Source organism: Hylobates moloch, unplaced genomic scaffold, assembly GCF_009828535.3.
Source record: "Hylobates moloch isolate HMO894 unplaced genomic scaffold, HMol_V3 SCAFFOLD_38, whole genome shotgun sequence".
Classification (NCBI taxonomy): domain Eukaryota; kingdom Metazoa; phylum Chordata; class Mammalia; order Primates; family Hylobatidae; genus Hylobates; species Hylobates moloch.
Genome location: NW_026652313.1, coordinates 1,762,899 through 1,783,712, shown reverse-complemented (window position 1 = coordinate 1,783,712; position 20,814 = coordinate 1,762,899). Strand labels below are relative to the sequence as shown.

General features: G+C 34.4%; 1 protein-coding gene across 3 annotated transcripts in view; it reads left to right on the top strand.

The window, feature by feature from the left end:
• LOC116463486 (glycine receptor subunit beta) overlaps positions 1–20,814 on the top strand; it is an 87,986-nt gene that overhangs the window by 57,051 nt on the left and 10,121 nt on the right. For 2 of the 3 annotated variants that reach the window (XM_032146609.2, XM_032146610.2), the window contains 4 exons: positions 41–123; positions 2,046–2,186; positions 7,035–7,187; positions 16,561–16,853. In XM_032146609.2, the coding sequence (XP_032002500.1) occupies positions 41–123; positions 2,046–2,186; positions 7,035–7,187; positions 16,561–16,853 (670 nt within the window). The remainder of the gene's footprint in view (positions 1–40; positions 124–2,045; positions 2,187–7,034; positions 7,188–16,560; positions 16,854–20,814) is intronic. The other variant, XM_032146611.2, reaches the window with a different exon arrangement.

Here is a 20,814-nt window from a genome sequence, read left to right as displayed (position 1 = left end):
AGTATATTAAATTATTTCTAAGACCCATTTCTACTTCCAGGTTATCTATTACTCTTTCATGCCCATTGGACTTGACGTTGTTTCCCATGGATACACAACGTTGCAAGATGCAACTGGAGAGCTGTACGTAAATGAGAACATAATTGATTATGAAAATAAAGTGTTTAAAATGTCTGGGTAATACATTCTACTGACATGTTAGATAACAGTGGTAAAACTAGTGCTTTGATTATAAATAGTCATTAAAATAATTTATTTAGGGAAATTATAGTTACTCTTTTATTAATACTATATTAACTTGTATTAAGATAAATCATTTTTGTACTAGCCTTATTTCAGTTCATTGATGTAGGTGTATACTTCTAACATTCCAATTGCCATTGCTATTTGAGTTAGTAATACAGGCAAGGTAAAAGAGAAAATGACGTCCTAATTTCAATAGCATTTCTGATGTTAAAACCAGATTTTCTTAGCAGAAAATTTGGAAAACATTGAAAAATGTTCTGTAAATCCAACTAAGCATTCATTCTCTATGAACGTAAAGAAATGTAAACAATTTTTTTACAAAATTGTATTTTTTTATGTTTATTTGATCATATATTTTTCAGTTATTAAAAGATACCCTAGGTGTATTAATTGAAATTATTATTTATCTATAAAATGTACTAATTAATTTCCCATGATGCTTATCTTTTGAAAATAAAAGTAGGACATAAACCTCAAAAAAAAAAAAAAACACAAATGCAAGGAATGTTTAGCCTGAATACATGGATCATCTTATAATAAGGTCGTCTATTTCTTCAGAGAATGAAGAATAATTACCTGGCAAAATATCTTGCATATGTATTCTAGGTTATATGTCTAAAGTTACTTTGTGGTTGTTTTTTAAATAATGTACTGAAATGGATCGTAAATTTGAGCAGTATTTATTTCTTTCTAACTATAAAATGAGATTTTGCCCATGTATGTGTTTATATGTTTGCACATGTCTGTGTTTTTGTATGTATTTTACATGAGTGCCTGCATGTCAAGATGTACTTGTAGAAAACTTCCAACAGTGCATTTACATTTTGATCCCATTACTGGATGCACTAAAGTATTACTTTCAAAAATACATACACTTTTGAGTTCGATAGTAGATTAGTGTATGCTGTAAAATTCCTTAAATTGTAGCCACATACATAAGCCCAAAATGTGTATGCTTCAGGATGCTGAAATGAGGCTGTAATTATGTCCCTTTGAGGGATTATTTTATTGGCCTTCTATGGTGATGCAACTCCTTTAGGGAATTTTGCAGTGATCATAATGATGATTATTATTTTTTTTAAAACAGAGTCTTGCTCTGTCACCCAGGCTAGACTACAGTGGTGCGATCTTGGCTCACTGCAACCTCCACCTCGCGGATTCAAGCGATTCTCCTGCCTCAGCCTCCCGAGTAGCTGAGATTACAAGCGTCCACCACCGTGCTTGGCTAATTTATTTTTGTATTTTTAGTAGAGATGGGGTTTCACCATATTGGCCAGGCTGGTCTCAAACCCCTGACCTCGTGATCCACCCTCCTTGACCTCCCAAAGTGCTGGGATTACAGGTGTGAGCCACCGCACCAGGCCAATTTCTTAAAAAAAATTTAGACGTTTCAATGATTACATTTCTTTTAAAAATCCCAGGGAGCATATTACATGATTGTAAATGTGTACATTCAGAAAGCTTGCATCACTTAGTTATTACCTTTTTATTGATGACCATTAAAAAATAATTCTGACATACAGAAATAAGTTATTGTATATGATGCCCTAGGATTTTAAATCTGTGCAGTATGCTTATTATTTAAACTTGTTCTTTCTTTAAGATGAATATCTTTAACTCTTGTACTAGTACTTCCATTAGTGACCATGGGTTTTACCTCTTTACATTTTAAACTACAATTTCATATAAGAAGGTCTTATTTTCTTTCCTTTGCTATGTTTAAGATTTGGATTATGAAAATATTTAAAAAGCATTATAAATTATATTTTAAACTAACATTTATTTATTTTTGTTTATAGTTGGTTACACAACTGATGATTTACGATTTATCTGGCAGTCAGGAGATCCTGTGCAATTAGAAAAAATTGCCTTGCCTCAATTTGATATCAAAAAGGAAGATATTGAATATGGTAACTGTACAAAATACTATAAAGGCACTGGTAAGTAATAGTCTTTAAATAAAACGAAGTTGTATTTCAAAGATACATTTTAATTAATACATAGCCAAGGGGAGAGTAGAAAAGAATTGGCTAAAACTTAAAATTAAATTAGCAAATAGTTTATCTTTACATTCATATGTTTAAGTCTTTCACAGAATTGTGTTCACTAAAGTTTTTTGAACTTTTAATTATTAGATAGACATGCTTGATTTTTCTTCATGTAATTCTGGTGGTGAGAGGTTTTTAATTGTTTATGTCAGTAATGAAAACTCTCTCAGGTAGTGGTTTTCAGATGTTGTCAAGAAATTCTACTTCTGGCAGGATTCCATTTGGGACTGAACATTTTAGATATAAACAATATAATCTATATATGTTCACCCATTGTCTTTTGGGTAGTTTTTAGATGGTGGTTGGCCCATATTCTTAATTTTAAAAAGCATTGATCCTTATGCTATGCAGGAAGCAATAAGAATGAGAAATAATTGGACATCAGTAAATATTCCCTGTACAGTCTTCTTGACCTAGATCACAGAACAGCCAGTTATGAAAAGGAAAACAAATTAACCTCATTCATTAAGTTGCATGGAGCTTTTGCAGAAAGTACAGTACTCACTACTCAGTACTGTCATAATATGATTAGTGTTCAACCTTTTATTTTCTGCTAGTAGTTCTAGGTTAGTGAGGGTTTTAGATATTGAATATAGTGTTATTTCACTTAGCAATATAAAGAAGATTATTCAATTTTGATTATTATATTAGTAATAATAATCAGTTCAACATGTAAGTTATTGCACAATTCTAATTCTGCCTTTGGAAGTAAATCATAACAAAAATATTCAGAAATAGATATAATTAAAGCTTTATCGCAAAATGCATGTTGACTTGAAATAATAAAATGTATATAGTATAATTGTGCAAAACTGAGAGAGATCAGATGTTTGTAGAATGCTGACAGAATGAGCTAGAATGCTGTCCTCATGACATCATCAAGGCAACATATAATTTAAAACATTCCTGTTAATATTAAGAGTTGGAGAGAACATTTACATATTTACAGTGTTGTGATAAAGACAATACTAGGCAGCTTGGGGATACAGTTAAACATCTATTGTTGACTTCAAAATACATTAGCAAATGATACAACTTTAATATGTAAGCATTCCTTCTTCTTAAAGCTTATAGTACATTAGGAAAACAGAGATAATAGTCAAATATATTGCTAAATAATTATCGAGGTTTTTAAAAGTAAAAAATGCAGAGCTATTAAAAATTTGACCATCAAAGTATTCAATGAAGAAGTCATAGATAGTTAGATATGGAAGTGATCTAATTGATAATTCTGAGGCAGCTCTTTTATTTAACACATAAAATAACTGAAGAGCAGAGTGAATACATTACTTATTAAATTACTTATTACTGGTGACTTATTACTGATTAAATGTCACCAGGCAAATTACTGTCAGCCATGGGACCAAGAGTAGTATTCCATCTTCCATTTGTACGTCAAATTAAGAAGATTATAGTTTTTAGAGATTTTTGAGACTGTGGTATAAGAACGAGTACTTAGTAGATAGGTTTTTGATCTCTTGCTATACTAGGCATTGTTTTTAGTTCTTTGCAGGAATTATTTAACTTAATCATCCCAACAATTCTATGAATTAAGTACTTTTATTATCCTCATTGTACACGTTAGGCTAATGACATAGACACTTGCCCAAGGTCATACAGTTACAGGGATGCTGTGGGAGAGGAGTCTGATACTGTTATACGATTAATACCTGTGGAGTCCTATTATAGTTTGAAAATTGTTACCCACATCCAGATTATATGCTTAACATTTCAAAAAGAACAGTGTCTAAATTCTTCTGAGAAATTTGAAGGAGACTCTATTGGAATTTTAAATTTCTCAGAGATGAAAATGACGCTAGCAATTTTATTTGTAATTTTATGTAATAGCATATGATTATATAATAGCTTTGAAAGTCCTAGGAGTGTTCATTTTTTCACTTTTAAGCTCTACTTAAAAAAGAATCTCTATCTGGGGACTCAGTAGTGAATAAAGAAAGTTCCCTGCCCTTTAGAGAGCCATATTTCAATGTGGTAAACAAGTGAACAAAGTAAAATATAATTCATTTTAGTTCTTAGAATAAAATTAGAAGGTGTGCTATGGTAGACAGAATTTGGGGGATTACTCAAGAGTTATAAGCTTTTTTTGTGGAATTTTTTGTCATAAATAATTCACTGAAATCTCATTAGCTACAGAAAATAACAACAAAACAACTTGTGCCTAACAATATTTTTTGGCACTTAGTATGTTTCAGGGACTTGATCAGTACTTTTATGAATTATCATATGAATATAAGTAAAATATATTTTAATGTTTGGATAATTAGAAATCTAGTTAGAAAAATAAGACATTGAAAATACATGCAATAGTTAACAGCATAGAAAAATGGGAAAGTATAAATATATATATGAGCAATACATAAAAATGATAGCCAATATTTAATTTGTATAGAAATAATAATGCAGCTTCAACTTTATTAAAATTATGCTTTTTTATGATTATAGAAATAAGAAAAGTGGAGAAATATGTGGGAAAGCAAGTATACAAAAATACTCAAATTGGAAGCCTGTGTGAATAATGGAATAAAACTTCACAGGAAATAGAAAGTAAATTGAATTTGCCCAATGAACATTTATATCAATTAGCTGCCCACCTGCCTCTCATAAATGTAACAATACTAGGAAAAGATCAAGAAAAGATGAAGAAATGTTTCTCATAAAATTTTATGGAGCAAATCACTATAATATCCAAGCATGTATTTTACTGCTAAATGCATCCAAGTCTTGTGAAGCTCCCCTAGTGGGTACCTTCATAAAAGGGACACAATGGAAACTTGCTTCAAATCGCAGGACCCATGTTAATGGGCTATCATTTAAACATAATGGGATGGAATGGAAAATTTTATTTTAAACTGTGCTACTTTGTAGTAAATCGTTATAATATTTGTGACAACTGAGACTACCTAAAAATATATAATTTGTTGAGAAACATTTTATATGAACTAGGTGAATAGAAAACTAATTTGACTTAGTGATACTATTACAAAGTCATGTACTTCAGAATCAGTTTTAGGAAATATTTTGAGCCTTCTTAATTATAGCAATTGTACTTATGAAAGATTCTATTTTTGCAATATTGCACGTGATTGTTAGTTAGAAACATATGTTCTTTTTGTCCAGGCAGGGAGTTAAGGCAAAAGGTGGGAAAAGTAAAGAAAGGGAGATTTTTCATTGTTATTTTTTTACATCCTTTTAAAACCTGTGAATGACTTGATATATTGTCTAATTTTAATGAAATTCAATTGTAAAAAAGAAACACTTGCATTTCTCGTCTTTAATAGAATATGTAAGCATTTGGCATGAATAGAATTTGCTTCAGTCAAAAGCAATTATTTTTGTTACATATTAGCTCTACTGTCTGTGTAATCGCTCAGAGGTGGCAATGATTCTAAATCATATTGGGAAAAGAAAAGATTTCTAATCTATTTGTTGAGGATATAAATAACCATTCTTTTATTTCACATTTATTAAGGTCCTATTCTGTGCAAGTACTGCTGTAGGTGCTATTAATGAATAAATATGTAGATTATTCTTGTGTTAGATATATGTATATTCTTCCCAATTAGGAAGACCAGGTAAATATTATTTTTTAAACTATAAAATAGGAAAAAGTAACATTATTCTTTCCCCCATAATTGTTTCATTTATTTATTTTTCATTAATTTGTTTCACCATTTAAAAATTAGAGTTTAAACAGAAAATGATTATAGATATTTTATTTTGCTATTTATGCATAATTTTACATTTGTAAAATGGCAAATGACATCATTATCTAAATTAAGCACTTTTGGCATTAGATATTATATTTAAATAGCTAACTGAAAAGACCAAACATTTAAGAAATAATCTCAAACATCTGGAAATACCTTTTCTATTTGAATGCAGTACTGTGAGCATATTCGTGTTACTATTTTCTTTCTCAAGGCAGCAAAGGCTATTGTGAGGCTGCCTATAATTGGTGATTAATTTGGGGGACTAGTTGATGTCATGGCCACTCTAGAATTAGATTGTAAAACAATTTCTGCATTTGTCTTGGCATGTGAAAATGAAAGTTCTTTCCTTCAGTTGGAGTATCTTTGAGAGCCTGCAGTAGAGATGGGCAAAGAATTGAGAGGAATATCTGATGTTAGCACCATGTACATCTTTTATGTATATGGATTGAAAACACTGATTTCTTATACTTGCTAATGTTTACTTCCAATACTTTCTTAATTTTTAAGGTTTATCTATATATGAGAGTCAGTGTAGACTGCCATCCATCCTAGATAAGAAGTGGTACATATGGCTGAAAAATTATACTGATAATGTGTAGTCCCAGAGTGTTTCTTTTTAAGATTTGTTCTACTTTGATTTACTACTGCCTGTATGACTCCTTTAGATCATTGCCCTGAGAGGACCCACGGGTAAGGAAAAGTTCAACTCTATTGCCAATTCTCTGAACAATGACCTAAAAGGCTAGACACTGACACAGTGGAGCAGCATGTGGGATCTATTTCTCAATGTCATAATGAAGTTGCGAAAGGTCAGCCGAAACTGGTTCCATAATGTCACCCTTTCAGATCACATAAATTATATATCTGCAAAGAAAACCTTCTTTTTGAGGCGTTTACTCTGTGAAATTGCCTCAAATAGAAGTGACTTACCATTTCCAGGTCTGTCATTGAGGTTTGTGATTCTGTGGGGGTGAAAACCTCATGCCTTGAATGTGTTTGCTTCTGAAAGGCTACTACACATGCGTGGAAGTCATCTTCACCCTGAGGAGGCAGGTCGGCTTTTACATGATGGGGGTCTATGCCCCAACCCTGCTCATTGTGGTTCTCTCCTGGCTTTCCTTCTGGATCAACCCGGACGCGAGTGCTGCCAGAGTGCCCCTGGGTAAGGTGTTCCATGCTTTTTTGTCACGTCAGGAACAGATTATATCTTTATCTAACTTACCATATAATCACCTACTTTGAAACAATGAGTTTTAGAATTGTTAGTAACCAATTTCACTGTTTAAAGACTTTCTTCAAAACTTGATATTGAACTAGATTTTCTCAATGTTTATGCCCTCTATAATTAAGCTAAGTTTCTCTTTTCATGTCCTTGGAGTATTATAAGCAGTTAATCTATTTTTCTGTCATGAAATAATTATTTATAAGTGATTTTCACAGATAACTATGTCTAAAACCTTCAGTAGTGCCAAACTTAAAAAATGAATAACTATTTCGAAGGAAGTCTTTCTGAAAAATAGTATGTATTATCACATACTCTTAGGAAATAGTAATATAATTTGCTTTTTAAAAATTATGAAAAATTATGTAGCCATCATTTTCCCAACCATTGGTTATGGTGTGCTATATCAGGGCTGGTTGGCTATCCCTTGAGGGCCATTGCTCTCCAGTTTATTTTTAATGCTTTGTGACATAGAAATACCACCAGCCAGTCTTTTGAAAATCGTGTCTGTATAATGTCTAAAAAGCCTTTGCTTAAGGAAATAAGCAAGAGCCCTTCCTATGGATAAAGTGCATAAACTTCAAAATATGTACATTGTGTCAACAAATTTTGATTGGTTGGAGTGTTTCAAAATTTTTTATTGCTGTGTGTCTGTGTGTTTTCTGAATATCACCTGGAACTCACACAGGTAAGACTGTGATATGTCTGACCTCCTCAGTGAGTACATAGTTGCTACATTTAAATTTTCTTCCATCAAAAAGGCCTTGTGCAAATCTCTCTCCTGACTTATTGGAGGAATTAAATGAAATACAGATTTTAAAGAGTAGGAAACTAGGAAAGAAGCCATGAAAATGGCAATGTCATCTGAAGAAGAAATTTGTTTTTTTTACATCTAATAGAAATCACACAGACCAAATCTGTAACCAAAAATATGGGAAATTTTATCGTGGATAAAAGCTATGTATTATTATATGTATTATATTTACTGGGAAAATAACAAAAAAACCTGAATTTAAATTCTTAGATGTGTCAAAAATATATATTTCTCTCAAATAATTTTTTTGTTGTTATTTATTAGAAGTTTCTTATGTTCATGCAGTGATATAAATGTCAGGCTTCCAAGACTACTTTGGAGACATCTCAATTTCTGACATATCCTTTAAGAATGTTTCATCTCCATTCATTGCAGGACTTCTGATACCAGGTCCCTGACCTGTGACTTAATATCCAGGAGACCTGTTATGTGGAGAAGTGTTCAATGGCTGAAAGTCAGTCTCTAGAGTTAACCTGGGTTTGAAAGCCAGTTCTGGATTTACTAGCTGTGACAAGTTGAACAACAGATTTAACTTCTTTAAAAATAACTGTGCTGAAATATCAATAGGAATGATAAAAATACCCAAGAAGCTCCAGGGAGTATTAAGAAAATGAGTGAACGCCTATATTACACATTCAGGAGTTAATAATGAGCTACATTTTATATTGCTTTACAGTTTGCAAAGCAGTTCTACATATTTTGATTCCTTCAGCAAATATTTGTTTTGTGTTATGTGTTAGGTACTATTCAAAAAGATGGGATGTTGTTAACAAAATAAATAGCTAATAAATAGTTAATAAAATGCATTAAAACACTTCTTAGCTTCAATGAATATATATGTTATTGGGAAGAAACAGACACCATATAAATATAATATATCATATGTAAGATAGTGATGTAAGATAGCAAGTTTGGAGGTAGCAAACTGCTTGTTAGAAAGGCCTCAGTGAGAGGGTGATACCAGACAGAGACATGAAGGAGGTGAAGAAATGAGTCATTTCTAGGACAGAGTGGGCCAGGCAGTGATCATCTGGGCTGCATTCCTGAGGCAGGAGCATGCTTGGACATTGGGGGAACAAGGAGGCCATTGTGTCTGGAGCAGAACAAGTCAAAGGGAGAGTAGTGGGAAAGGAGGTCAGAAAGATAACAGCGATAAGGGGTGGACTATGTAGCATCTGCTAAAAAATCCTGATGATTCTGAGCTTTTTTTTTTTTCTTTTTTTGACAGTCTCGCTCTATTGCCCAGGCTGGAGTGCAATGGTGTGATCTTGGCTCACTGCAGCCTCCACCTCCCGGGTTCAAGTGATTCTCCCGCCTCAGCCTCCTAAGTAGCTGGGATTACAGGCACTGACCATCACGCCCAGCTAATTTTTGTATTTTTAGTAGAGACGGGGTTTCGCCATGTCAGCCAGGCTGATCTCGAACTCCTGACCTCGTGATCTGCCTGCCTTGACCTCCCAAAGTGCTGGGATTACAGGTGTGAGCCACTGCACTGGGCCAATTTTAGTTTTTATTCAGCGTGAAATACAAAGTTGTTAAAGGCTTTTACACATGATCTGACTTAAATTTTAACCAGATCTCTTTGCTTACTTTGAGAACAGAATGACCTGGGGAAAGAGCAGAAGCAAGGAAAGAGGTTAGGAGGTAATTGCAATAATTCAGGTAAATAACCATGGTTTGGGCTAGTGTGTAGTAGTGCAGGTGCTGATAAATATTTGATGATGGGGCCAAGAGCAGTGGCTCACTCCTGTAATCCCAGCACTTTGGGAGGCAAAGGTGGGCGAATCACCTGAGGTCAGGAGTTGGAGACCAGCCTTGCCAAAATGGTAAAACCCCGTCTCTACCAAAAATACAAAAGATTAGCCAGGCATGGTGGCGGACGCCTATAAACCCAGCTACTCAGGAGGCTGAGGACCTAGAATTGCTTGAACCTGGAACTCAGAGGTTGCAGCGAGCTAAGATTGCACCACTGCACTTCAGCCTGGGCAACAGTGAGACTCCATCCCCCACCTCCCCCCCGCAAAAAAATTAGATGATGGATGGTACTGAAGGTTGAGATAAAAGGTATTTGTAGGTATGTTGAATGTGAGATTAAAGAAAGTAGAATCAGGGTTGACTTCAAGATTATTTTGGATGAAAAACTAGAAACATGAAATTGACATTAGCCGAGCTGGGCAAAGGTGCAAGTAAATACAGTGGGTTTGAGGAGATGAGCAGGCCAGGAGCTTTGCTTTAGACATGTTAATGTTCCAGTGTCAGTTAGGTGGAGATATCAGATAGGCAGTTGGATATGCAAGTCTGGGTTTAATTGGAAATTTCAGAACTGGAGTAGGAATTTAAACTTTGTCAAAATATAGTTGGTTTTCAATCTCTGGTTGGAATCACTGAGGAATGAGTTTAAGTAAAGAAATCTAAGAGGGACTGAGAAAATGAGGAACAACCAGTATGATGCGGTTTCCGAAAAGTCAAGTGGACAAAGTATTTCTAGGTCAAGAAAGTGATCAACCAACTGTTCATGGATCAATGACTTGTAGAGCTAAATGTTACCATTAGATTAAAGGAGCTGGGGAGGTCATTGGTGTCCATGGACAGTTTCTTTGAAGTGAGGAGAAGAAAGCCTGATTGGACTGGCTTCAGGAAAGAAGATGAGGGGGGATTGGAGATATTTAATATAAATAACTCATTGGAGGTTGTTAGCTATAAAAAGAAAAAGAATAAGAAAATAGCCAGGGTAAGAATAAAAGTCAAGAAAGTGTTTTTCATTTTTTAAAGGTAGATGAATTCATAGTATGTTTAGTTTGTTTTTGATGAAGGACAACCAGTAGTGAAGGAAAAATTGAGAGATGGAAAAAGTGCAGGAGCAGTGACCTTGAGAAAGGAAGAGGGGATGAGATCCAAGAAATGGAGATATTGCCCTTTGCTAGGAACAAAATGCATTTGCCCCAAACGTAAGCAAACTCCTATAAAAGGCCAGAGAGTAGACATTTGAGGTTTGTGGGCCATATAGTTTCTGTCACTCCATTAAACTGCTCTTATATGTTCTATAGTAAAGCAGCCATAGACAATATATAACTGAACAAGTATGGATGTGTTCTAACAAAACTTTATTTATAATATAGATGGGTCAGATTGGCCTACAGGTCATAGTTTGCTGATCCCTGGTCCATAGTATCAGAAGAGAAGGCAGAGTATATGGACACAAAGGGAGGTAGACGGGTAGATATTTAAACAGTTGTGTGGGCTACTTCCTCTTATTTGGTGAATTACACCAATTGATTTCTAGATGTTAGATGAGTTGTGAATTACTAGAACAAAAAGTGTTCATAGTACTCCCTTTTCCTTTTAATGTCAAGCTGTAGTAGTAATGTTCCATCTTTCATTCCTGATATTATTAAATAGTGAATTTTCTGTTTATTTTCTTGATCACTCAAGCTAGAGGACTTTTTATTTTATCAATATTTTCAAAGCACCTGCTTTTATCTCATTAATTTTCTCTATTTGTTTATTTTCCTTTTTATTGATTTTTAGCTGTGTTTATTATTTCCTTTCTATTTACTTTGCATTTAATTCAATCTCTTTGTAATTGCTGAAAGTAAGACTCAGACAATTGGTTTTAGATCTTTCTTCTTTTCTAACATGAACATTTACAGTTGTAAATTTCTCTGTAAGCATTGCTTTAACTTCAGTGCACAAATTTTGGTATATTGTATTTTCATCTTTCAGTTGCAATATTTCATAACTTATCTCGTGATTTCTTCTTTGGCCCATGGATTCTTTAGAAATGTATTTAGAGTTTTTCTGGGTACCTGAATATGATTGCTTTCTAACTTAATTCCATTTTTGTCAGAGAATATACTCACGGATTTCAATTCTTTTATGTGTGTTGAGACTTTTTTTAAACAGCCCATTCTAGCACATGCCTCCTGGTAAACACCATGTGGGCACGTGCAGCGTGTATTAGTCATTGTTTGTTGTTGTGTCCTGTAAGTATCATTACAGTCAAGTTGGTTAGTAGTTCTGTTAGTAGTTCTGTTGAAATCTTTTATCTCTTTTGGGTAGTTATTGTTATTGGTGAGAGATGTTAAGATCTCCAATTATAATTATGGAATTACACTGCAGGTATTCGGAAGGCCTGTTATTAGATCCTAAATTATAATTTTATCTAAAAAGAAAAGGAAATAATACTGACTCAGACTAAATTTCAGGATATCCAGTTAATATAGCTGTTTTGATTCTGCATATCTTTCCTTACTCTACTCTTTTTCCCCTACATTCTCCCAAAGGATTAAATAAATAAGTTACCAGTCTCTTTTGTTATGGCCTGTAGTTTTTATTTTCTAAAAGTTAGCAGACAACATAGAGCATAAAGTGATTACTTTAAATTGCCCTAGATTCATTTTGCTTTTTTAAAAAATTAGTTTTGTATTCTACTTTTGTTTTTCACCCAGGCTTTTTGTGATTAACTTTCCCCATTGTTAACAAACATCAAAGATTCCCTGGAGAATTTTAGGTAATGACTTTTGTCTTAAGCTATTTCTCCAAGTATGGAAGTAACTATGCACGGAACTATTGAAGTAACGTTTTGTAATACTCTTAACTAAGTAAACTATACTATATCTTTTTCTGTTACATAAAATACTTTAGTTTCTGCTAAAGGGAATACATTTTTTTAACAAATAACTTTCAGTTATAAATACAAAAAGATTAATAATTTGGGTCAAAGTTCCCTTTCCTTTTAGTATTCTTTAACTAAAAATTATGAAATGATAATATGCTAATATAATTTATTAATAGTAGTACTTTTAAATGAATTTTCATTTATTAACAACAATTTCAAATGTACAAATTTGGTGATTACCACAATATGAGATAAACTATTTGGAGTTGAGACAGGAGTTGGCATGTGTGCACTTGCAATTGCTCCTTGACCTGCTCTGTTGATTCATGGCATTGGTTATTAATAGCAAATGCCATGCTGTCTCTGCCTTCCATTTCTTTTCTTTTCCTTTCTTTCTTCCTCTCTTTTCTTTCCTTATTTTTTTCTTCTCTTTTCTTTTTCTAGTTTTCAATTTTTCTCTTTTCACCAATACATTCCTAGTATATATGCTGTTAGGGAATTATTTTGCAGATTCTTCCTCTGTGATTGGCTGGACAAGAAATCTGTGGACATTCCATAGACAATCATAGAGGTTACTGTATATATCTTGAAAAACTGAGATGATTTTATCATTATACAATTCTGTCTCCATGTTGATGAGCTAAATAACTTCAACCCTGACTTGTTTATGGAAGATTTTGCTCAATTCAACCTCCTTATATAGCTTATTTATTAATAATTTAGTTTATATCATTTGTTGGCTTTAACTTTTCATAGATGAAGACTCTACATCTATTTGTAAGAGTTAGTATCAATTTCATGACATTTTCCCTGATTCGAAATGTGGGTTTGATTTTGGAGGAAATAGTCTGACAAATAAGATCTATATAATTTAAACGTGTTTTAGAAATATTTTACCAAAGAGTCCTAGAATTTATTAAAGAGGAGCATCGGAGTAATTTATTAAGAACATAATATTAACACTATAAAAATCATTTTTTTTTGAGATGGGGTCTCACTCTATTGCCCAGGCTGGAGTGCGTGGCACAATCTCAGCTCACTGCAAACTTCGCCTCCCGAGTTCAAGCGATTCTCCTGCCTCAGCCTCCAGTGTAGCTGAGATTACAGGCATGTGCCACCAAACCCAGCTAATTTGTTTTTTGTATATTTAGTAGAGATGAGGTTTCACCATATTGTTTAGGCTGGCCTCGAACTCCTGACCTAAGGTGATCCACCAATCTCGGCCTCCCAGAGTGCTAGGATTACAGGCGTGAGCCACTGCGCCTGACCAAAATCCACACTTTTATGGGTGATGGCTTTATATTTCTTTCTGTTTGTAATTTATTAAAATTTAGATAATTTCACTATGTATCATTTAACAATGAAGTAATCCCATTTGAAGGCTATATTATGATAATGCTAAAATATTTTTACAAAGTAGCACTATTTGCTCAGATTTCTTATTTTTGGATAGAAAATGTTAATAGGTGTTTTCTATTATACGATTTTCCAAAGATAAGGCACATAGTGTGTGTTCACATTCTTCTTCCTAACTTCTTCAACTTTCCTTCTTATATCTGATATGATAAAAGTCTTCAATTCACTACCATTGTTTCTAACTGAATGTGTGGAATTATGAATACTCCCCCTTTCCCTCCAAAATCTATAAATATTCTGTCACACCTTTTAAAGACAATCCTTTCATCTGTTTCTTCAATCAGTCCCCATTTTCTGACACCAAAGCATCTTTACCTCACAAAGTCCTCTCTCTTTTCAGACATCTATCTGAATGATACTGGCTAATCTTTTCAAAAAGTTCTTTCAAATTCCCAGGTGCACTTTGCTGTGTCATGATCATCAGTTCTTTGTTCCTTGGCCTTTATCTAATCTTTCAATGTTTTCCTGACAAAGTCATCTTCTTTTCTGTAGGCCCCCTCCCCATCTTTTTATGGAAACTCTTCCAGTCATCCTATTCATAACTTTGTCTCAATTTTTTCCTTCTTACTTGAATCAGTAACTCTTTTCAAATGTTTTCTCTAATTTTTAACTTTTTTTCACGTCTGTCCTATCATAACCTAGGCCTTCATTTCCTTACACTTTGTTTCCCCAACTACTAATTTTCTTTCTCAGTCTGTTTTGTACATCCACACCAAAGTAATGCTACTTAAATATTCTTTAGATAATGTAATTTCTCTTTCCTTAATTCCAAATTTCTGAATATTCTCTACCAAACATGATATAAAAAGCCACTACAGAACTCTGAAGGCATTCAATAATCTGAAATTACTCTCTATTTCATCATAAAGTTTCTAATCTATCAGGATAAATATTCAGGTATACAGCTAAGCTTACTAAAATTTAATATCTTCTAGATTATTAATCAGCATGAAATGCTATGGAAACAGGATAGTGTCAAAATAGTTTATCTCAAGGAAATAAGTTAGGCTTGTTTTTGATTGGTAAGTTGACTCACAAAATTTGACAAAGAATAGGAAAATTAACTTAGAATGACAGTTTGCTAAGTTAATTCCCATGGCTATAATCAACTGTAGTTTAGGGCAGTAATTGATAAGGTCTTGGATTTTTACGTTACTTTCCACTTCCAGGCTAGAAAACATTAAGACCTACATTAACTTTTAAAATATAGTTCTATTAAGTAGTTCTTAGTTTTCCTTAGGGCCAAGGATGATTATAGTAAAAGTAAACTAGGAGCTTATCAAGTTGTTATATATTGAATATTGTTTTCATCCGCAGAAGTTATATTTGCTTAACGCGTTTCTTTCTAATAGAGAGTATCTTAGGTTCTTGAATGCAAAAGACACTTTTCAGAAGCTTCTGAAATGATGCAATTGATATATTTTTCAATGTTTAACTGATTATTAATACTAGCTTATAATTTCATGGGAAGGGAAAAGAGAGCCAAGTAGACATTTAATTATTATGGTGATATATACATTAATTCTCATAAGTGGCCAAATCTAAGAAGAAAAAATTATACTCAACCCAGTATGTGTGATGGACTCACAGAGCCAAGTCAGATCTGTTTTCTACTTCAAGTAAAGTGAGTCTCCCTTGACATTGAATGAGGTTCCTTTTCTGACTCAGCATGTTCCTGGTAGCCCATGCCAATAGGTTATAACTATAAAATATATTTCATCATCTTTCTCTTGAAAATACAAAGGAAAGGAAAAAGAGAGAGGAATGGGAGGGAGAGTGGCAATTGGGAAGAGAAAGAGAGCAATAAATTATTGCAATTCTTTGGAGACTGACAATCGCTTGACTTAAATTAGTATACAATGTGTTAGCTTTCATTGAAGGGTTACCATTACATGGAGCAGACCTTTATTCCTTTCTTTGGAAATCTGGAATCATATGTTCTCTCTAAACAGGAATATTTCCTACTATGTCTTTTCTATTAGTTCTTTTTTGTTATGAACCTTATGAAAACATTGCTTTATATGTTCTGTTCTTGCTCTGATTTAGTTGCTCATGGGGACAAAACTCAGCTGTATAACTGGAATCTTTCTCAAACAAAGCTGAAAAATAACATACATAATCTGTCTAATAAGAGAGCTCTGTGGCTTCCTCAGAGATACTATACAATAGTTTTAGCCATCTTTAATATTGAAAACAGGTCCAAATTATATTTTTATACTCTGGTTTAAATTTCTATTTATTTTTTAAAATCCTAAGTATTTACAAAATCCTCAACCATAGTCAATAATCCTTACATAAAAGGCATGTACCTATTATTTCTTCTAGTCTTTGAGCTTTAAGGGGACCTGACAAATTGTTCATGGGTCATTGGAAGTTACTGGAGATGGATTTAGTCAAAGAGTAACGACCGCAAAACATCTCATAGGGATAAAAAGCAACTTTCATTCCTCTTTCTGTTTCTGTAGGTATCTTCTCAGTCCTCAGCTTGGCCTCTGAGTGCACAACCCTTGCCGCTGAGCTTCCCAAAGTTTCCTATGTGAAGGCTCTTGATGTTTGGCTCATTGCTTGCCTTCTCTTTGGGTTTGCTTCCCTGGTGGAGTATGCAGTTGTCCAGGTGATGCTGAACAACCCCAAAAGGGTTGAAGCAGAAAAAGCCAGAATTGCTAAGGCTGAGCAAGCAGATGGAAAAGGTGGAAATGTGGCTAAAAAGAATACTGTGAATGGAACAGGGACTCCTGTTCATATTAGCACTTTGCAGGTAAGGATAAAATTACCCCATGAAATCATTTCCCCCAACCTCTTCATAGTGTCAAGAGAGAGACACCTTTGGGTATGAGACAAGTTTTGATGAAATTAGCATTTGCTCGTTTTTCTTTCACAGATGAAAAGAAACTGAGCACAACACACTTTATGGGAAACGTGCTTTTTAGAAAACATTCAGAACGTTTAGGTCAAATACACCTAAGGAAAAAAGTAATGCCTTATTAAATTTTTTGAGGACTTTGCACTGAGTTTAAGGACTCAACTCTGCTTTGATGGTCACCATTGAATATGGAGACCTTGCTGGATGGAGCACAGACCTTCCTATTGTTTCTCATTCAATGTATCTTAATGAAAGGCCCGAGGACTGTGGGGCATCATTGATCATCTGCCTTACATAAAAAGGCTTGGAGAAGCCCATGCTCATGATTAAATCACCCACCATTCCCCATTACATTAGAGAGCTTCACATGGAGCATGTCAGGCAGGCTACTTGTATATTGGGTGTCTGGCTCAGGGAAATGATGCCCGCAGTTAGGAATCTGTGCCGCCCAGCAGTGAGCGGCAGGAGAAGGAATATTTAAGATTTTACCCCATAACCCTGCCTTGTCAATTGATTATGGGTCTAAGAATAGTGGGCAATGGTAAATCTCAACGTGCCGGGCTGTGTAAAGGATTGAGGTTAGCTGTCCATTTACCCCAGTGTGCCCCTCATTGATGCCCTCTGGATGGGTGGACCAGTCAACCAGAAGACCATTTCCATTGAGCTAAGAGCGGTAATTCCACAGAAGACCAATAGATCCATTCCATCCTACAACCTTGAAAATCTTACCTTCCATGCTTTTCCTCTGGTCCCACAATTACTCTCTCAGTTTGTTAATCACCACTAGTCCCCTTACCTAGAATGCTAGACTAGTATACCGCATGTGGTTCTTAGATGCAGAAGCAAAGGAACCATGCTTATATGGTGCTGCCTGTGGCCTTTAAAAAACTGTTTAAGTCATTTATACTTATTTTCTGAGCCTAAAGCCAAGATCCTCTGCAAATACTTAGCTGAAACCTTCAGGGAGGCTTCTTGAAGCCTTAGAACTCCTTTGTGCCTTTCATGAAGAATAAGGATAAAATTTGCATTAATCCAGCACTATCTTGGCCTTAAAGATGTCCTTAATATATCTTTTTCATACTTCTACATCCAATATTTCTATGTCATTATATTTGAAGTGAGTTTCTTGTAGACAACATATAGTTGGTGTTTGGTATTTAAACTGCTCTGCCATTCTCTTATGTTTGAATTGGTATATTTAGATCACTTCCATTTAATGTAATTATTGATATAGTAAGGCTTTACTCTATGTTTTATTTTTCTTTGTTTCTTTTTATTTTCTTTGTTTCTTTTGGTTTTTGTTTCTCTATCTTCTTTTTCTTTTTATTTTTTTTTTTATTTATTTTTTTTTTTGAGATGGAGTTTCACTCTTGTTGCGCAGGCTGGAGTGCACTCTTGTTGCCCAGACTGGAGTGCAATGGCGTGATCTCAGCTCACCACAACATCCGCCTCTCAGGTTCAAATGATTCTCCTGCCTGAGTAGCTGGGATTACAGGTCCCCGCCACCATGTCTGGCTAATTTTGTATTTTCAGTAGAGATGGGGTTTCTCCATGTTGGTCAGGTTGGTCTTGAACTCCTGACCTCAGGTGATCCGCCCACCTTGGCCTCCCAAAGTGCTGGGATTACAGGCGTGAGCCACTGCACCTGGCCCTCTTTTTCCTTTTTTAATGTGGGTTACTTGAACATTTTTTTAGAATTTCATTTTGAGCTTTCTGTGTTGTTTTTAAGTGTATCTCTTTGTTTAACTTCTTTAATGGTTGATGTGGATAAGTTATGCATGCATAACATCACGATCTACTAGTGTCATTATTTTGCTAGTTTTTGTGGTGTTTAAAAACGTTACCTCTCTTTCATCCCTTAAGCTGATGTTTACAATTGTCTTAAGTACTTCTGCATACATTTAGAGCCACATTATAGTTTTTCCATCACCATCAAATATAATTTAGAAAACTCAAGGAGAAGAAAATGTTATTGTATATTTTTGCTGTTTTTCTTTCATCTTCATCTATTCCAAGGTTATATCTCTTTTATTATTTTCTGTTTAGAGAATTTCCCTGTTTTTTGTTTTTGAGGCAGAGACTCACTCTGTCACCCAGGCTGGGGTGCAGTGGCGTGATCTCAGCTCACGCAACCTCCACCTCCTGGATTCAAGCAATCCTCCCACCTAAGCCTCCCAAGTAGTTGGGACCATAGGTTTGTGCCACACCACACCTGGCTAAGTTTTATATTTTTAGTAGAGACAGGGTTTCCTCATGTTGGCCAGACTGGTCTCAAATTCCTGGCCTCAAGTGATCCACCTGCTTCAGCTTCCCAAAAGTGCTGGGAATACAGGCATGAGCCACCGCGCCTTTTGGGGAATTTCCTTTACCCATTTTCGGATAGGTCTGTAGGTGACACATTTTTTTTTACTTTCCCTTTATCTGAGAATGTCTTGATTTCTCCTTCATTGTTGAAGGATATTTTCTCTAGATGTAGGATTGTGAGGTTACAATTCTATATGTATTTCTTTTAGCACCTAAAAAGTATTGTGTTCACTTCCTTCTGGCCTCCATGGCTTCTGATGAAAACTAGTTGTTCTAATTGTTTTTCCCCTGTAGGTAAAGTGTCACTTATCTCTGCACACTTTCAAAAAAATTGTTTGGTCTTTTGGTCAAGTAGTGATCAGAAGTTTAATTATGACATGTCTCTGTGTGGATTTCTTTGAGTTGATCTTGTTTGGGATTTCTCTCAGTTTGTTGAAAATGTAGGTGTATGTTTCTTGCCAAATTTGGAGTTTTCAGCTATTATTTATTTGTGTACTTTTCCTGCCTTGCCCTCTCTCTTCTCTTTTCAAGACTCCGATAACACAAATGCTAGATTTGTGATACAATTGTCCCTGGGTACTGTAGGAGACTGGTTTTAGGACTCTTATCAGATACCAAGGTCTGCTAATGCTCAAGTCCCTTGTATAAAATGTGAAACTTGGACATTTATTATTTTTGCTTATGATTGCTTTGGCTATTCAGGCTCTTTTTGAGTTCCGTATGAGTTTTAGGATTGTTTTCTCTAATTCTGTGAAAAATATGTTGGTATTTTGATAGGAATTACATTGAATCTATAGATTGCTTTGGGCAGTATGGTCATTTTCACAATATTGATTATTCCAATCCATGAGTATGGGATGTGTTTCCATTTGTTTGTGTAAGGTTATTTTAATTTTTTTTGCTGCTTTGTAAGAGAAATTGAGTTCTTAATTTGATTCTCAGCTTGGTCATTGTTGGTGTATAGCAGTACTACTGATTTGTGTACATTGATTTTGTAACTTTTGTACATTGATTTTGTAGACTTTACTGAATTCGTTTATCAAATCTAGGAGTCTTTTGGAGGAGTCTCTAGGGCTTTCTAGGTACACGGTCACATCATTGTTGAACAGCAATAATCTGACTTCCTCTTTTCTAATTCGGACGCCCTTTATTTCTTTCTCTTACCTGGTTGCCCTGGCTGGGACTTCTTGGACAATGTCTTCTGTAATCTCCCAGTACACTGATTTTTTTCCTCTGCCCTTTACATTTTCCTGTTGATCTAATCTATGAGTTTTACAGTTTCCATTTGGTATGTGTGTATTTTTTTCATTTGTTCCAATCATGTTCATAATTGGTCACTGAATAATTTTTATCATGAATGTTGTAATATCTTTCTCAGATTTCTCAGAATTCTCAGATCGTTGTTGTACAGTTTGAGATCTTTTGTTATACAGTTTGAGATCTTTCCCAGTTTTTTGTATGATGAGTGATTTTGTATTGAAACTTGGACATTTTGATATTATATTATGAGACTCCGAATCGTGTTTAAGCCTTCTGTTTTAACTTGCTTTCT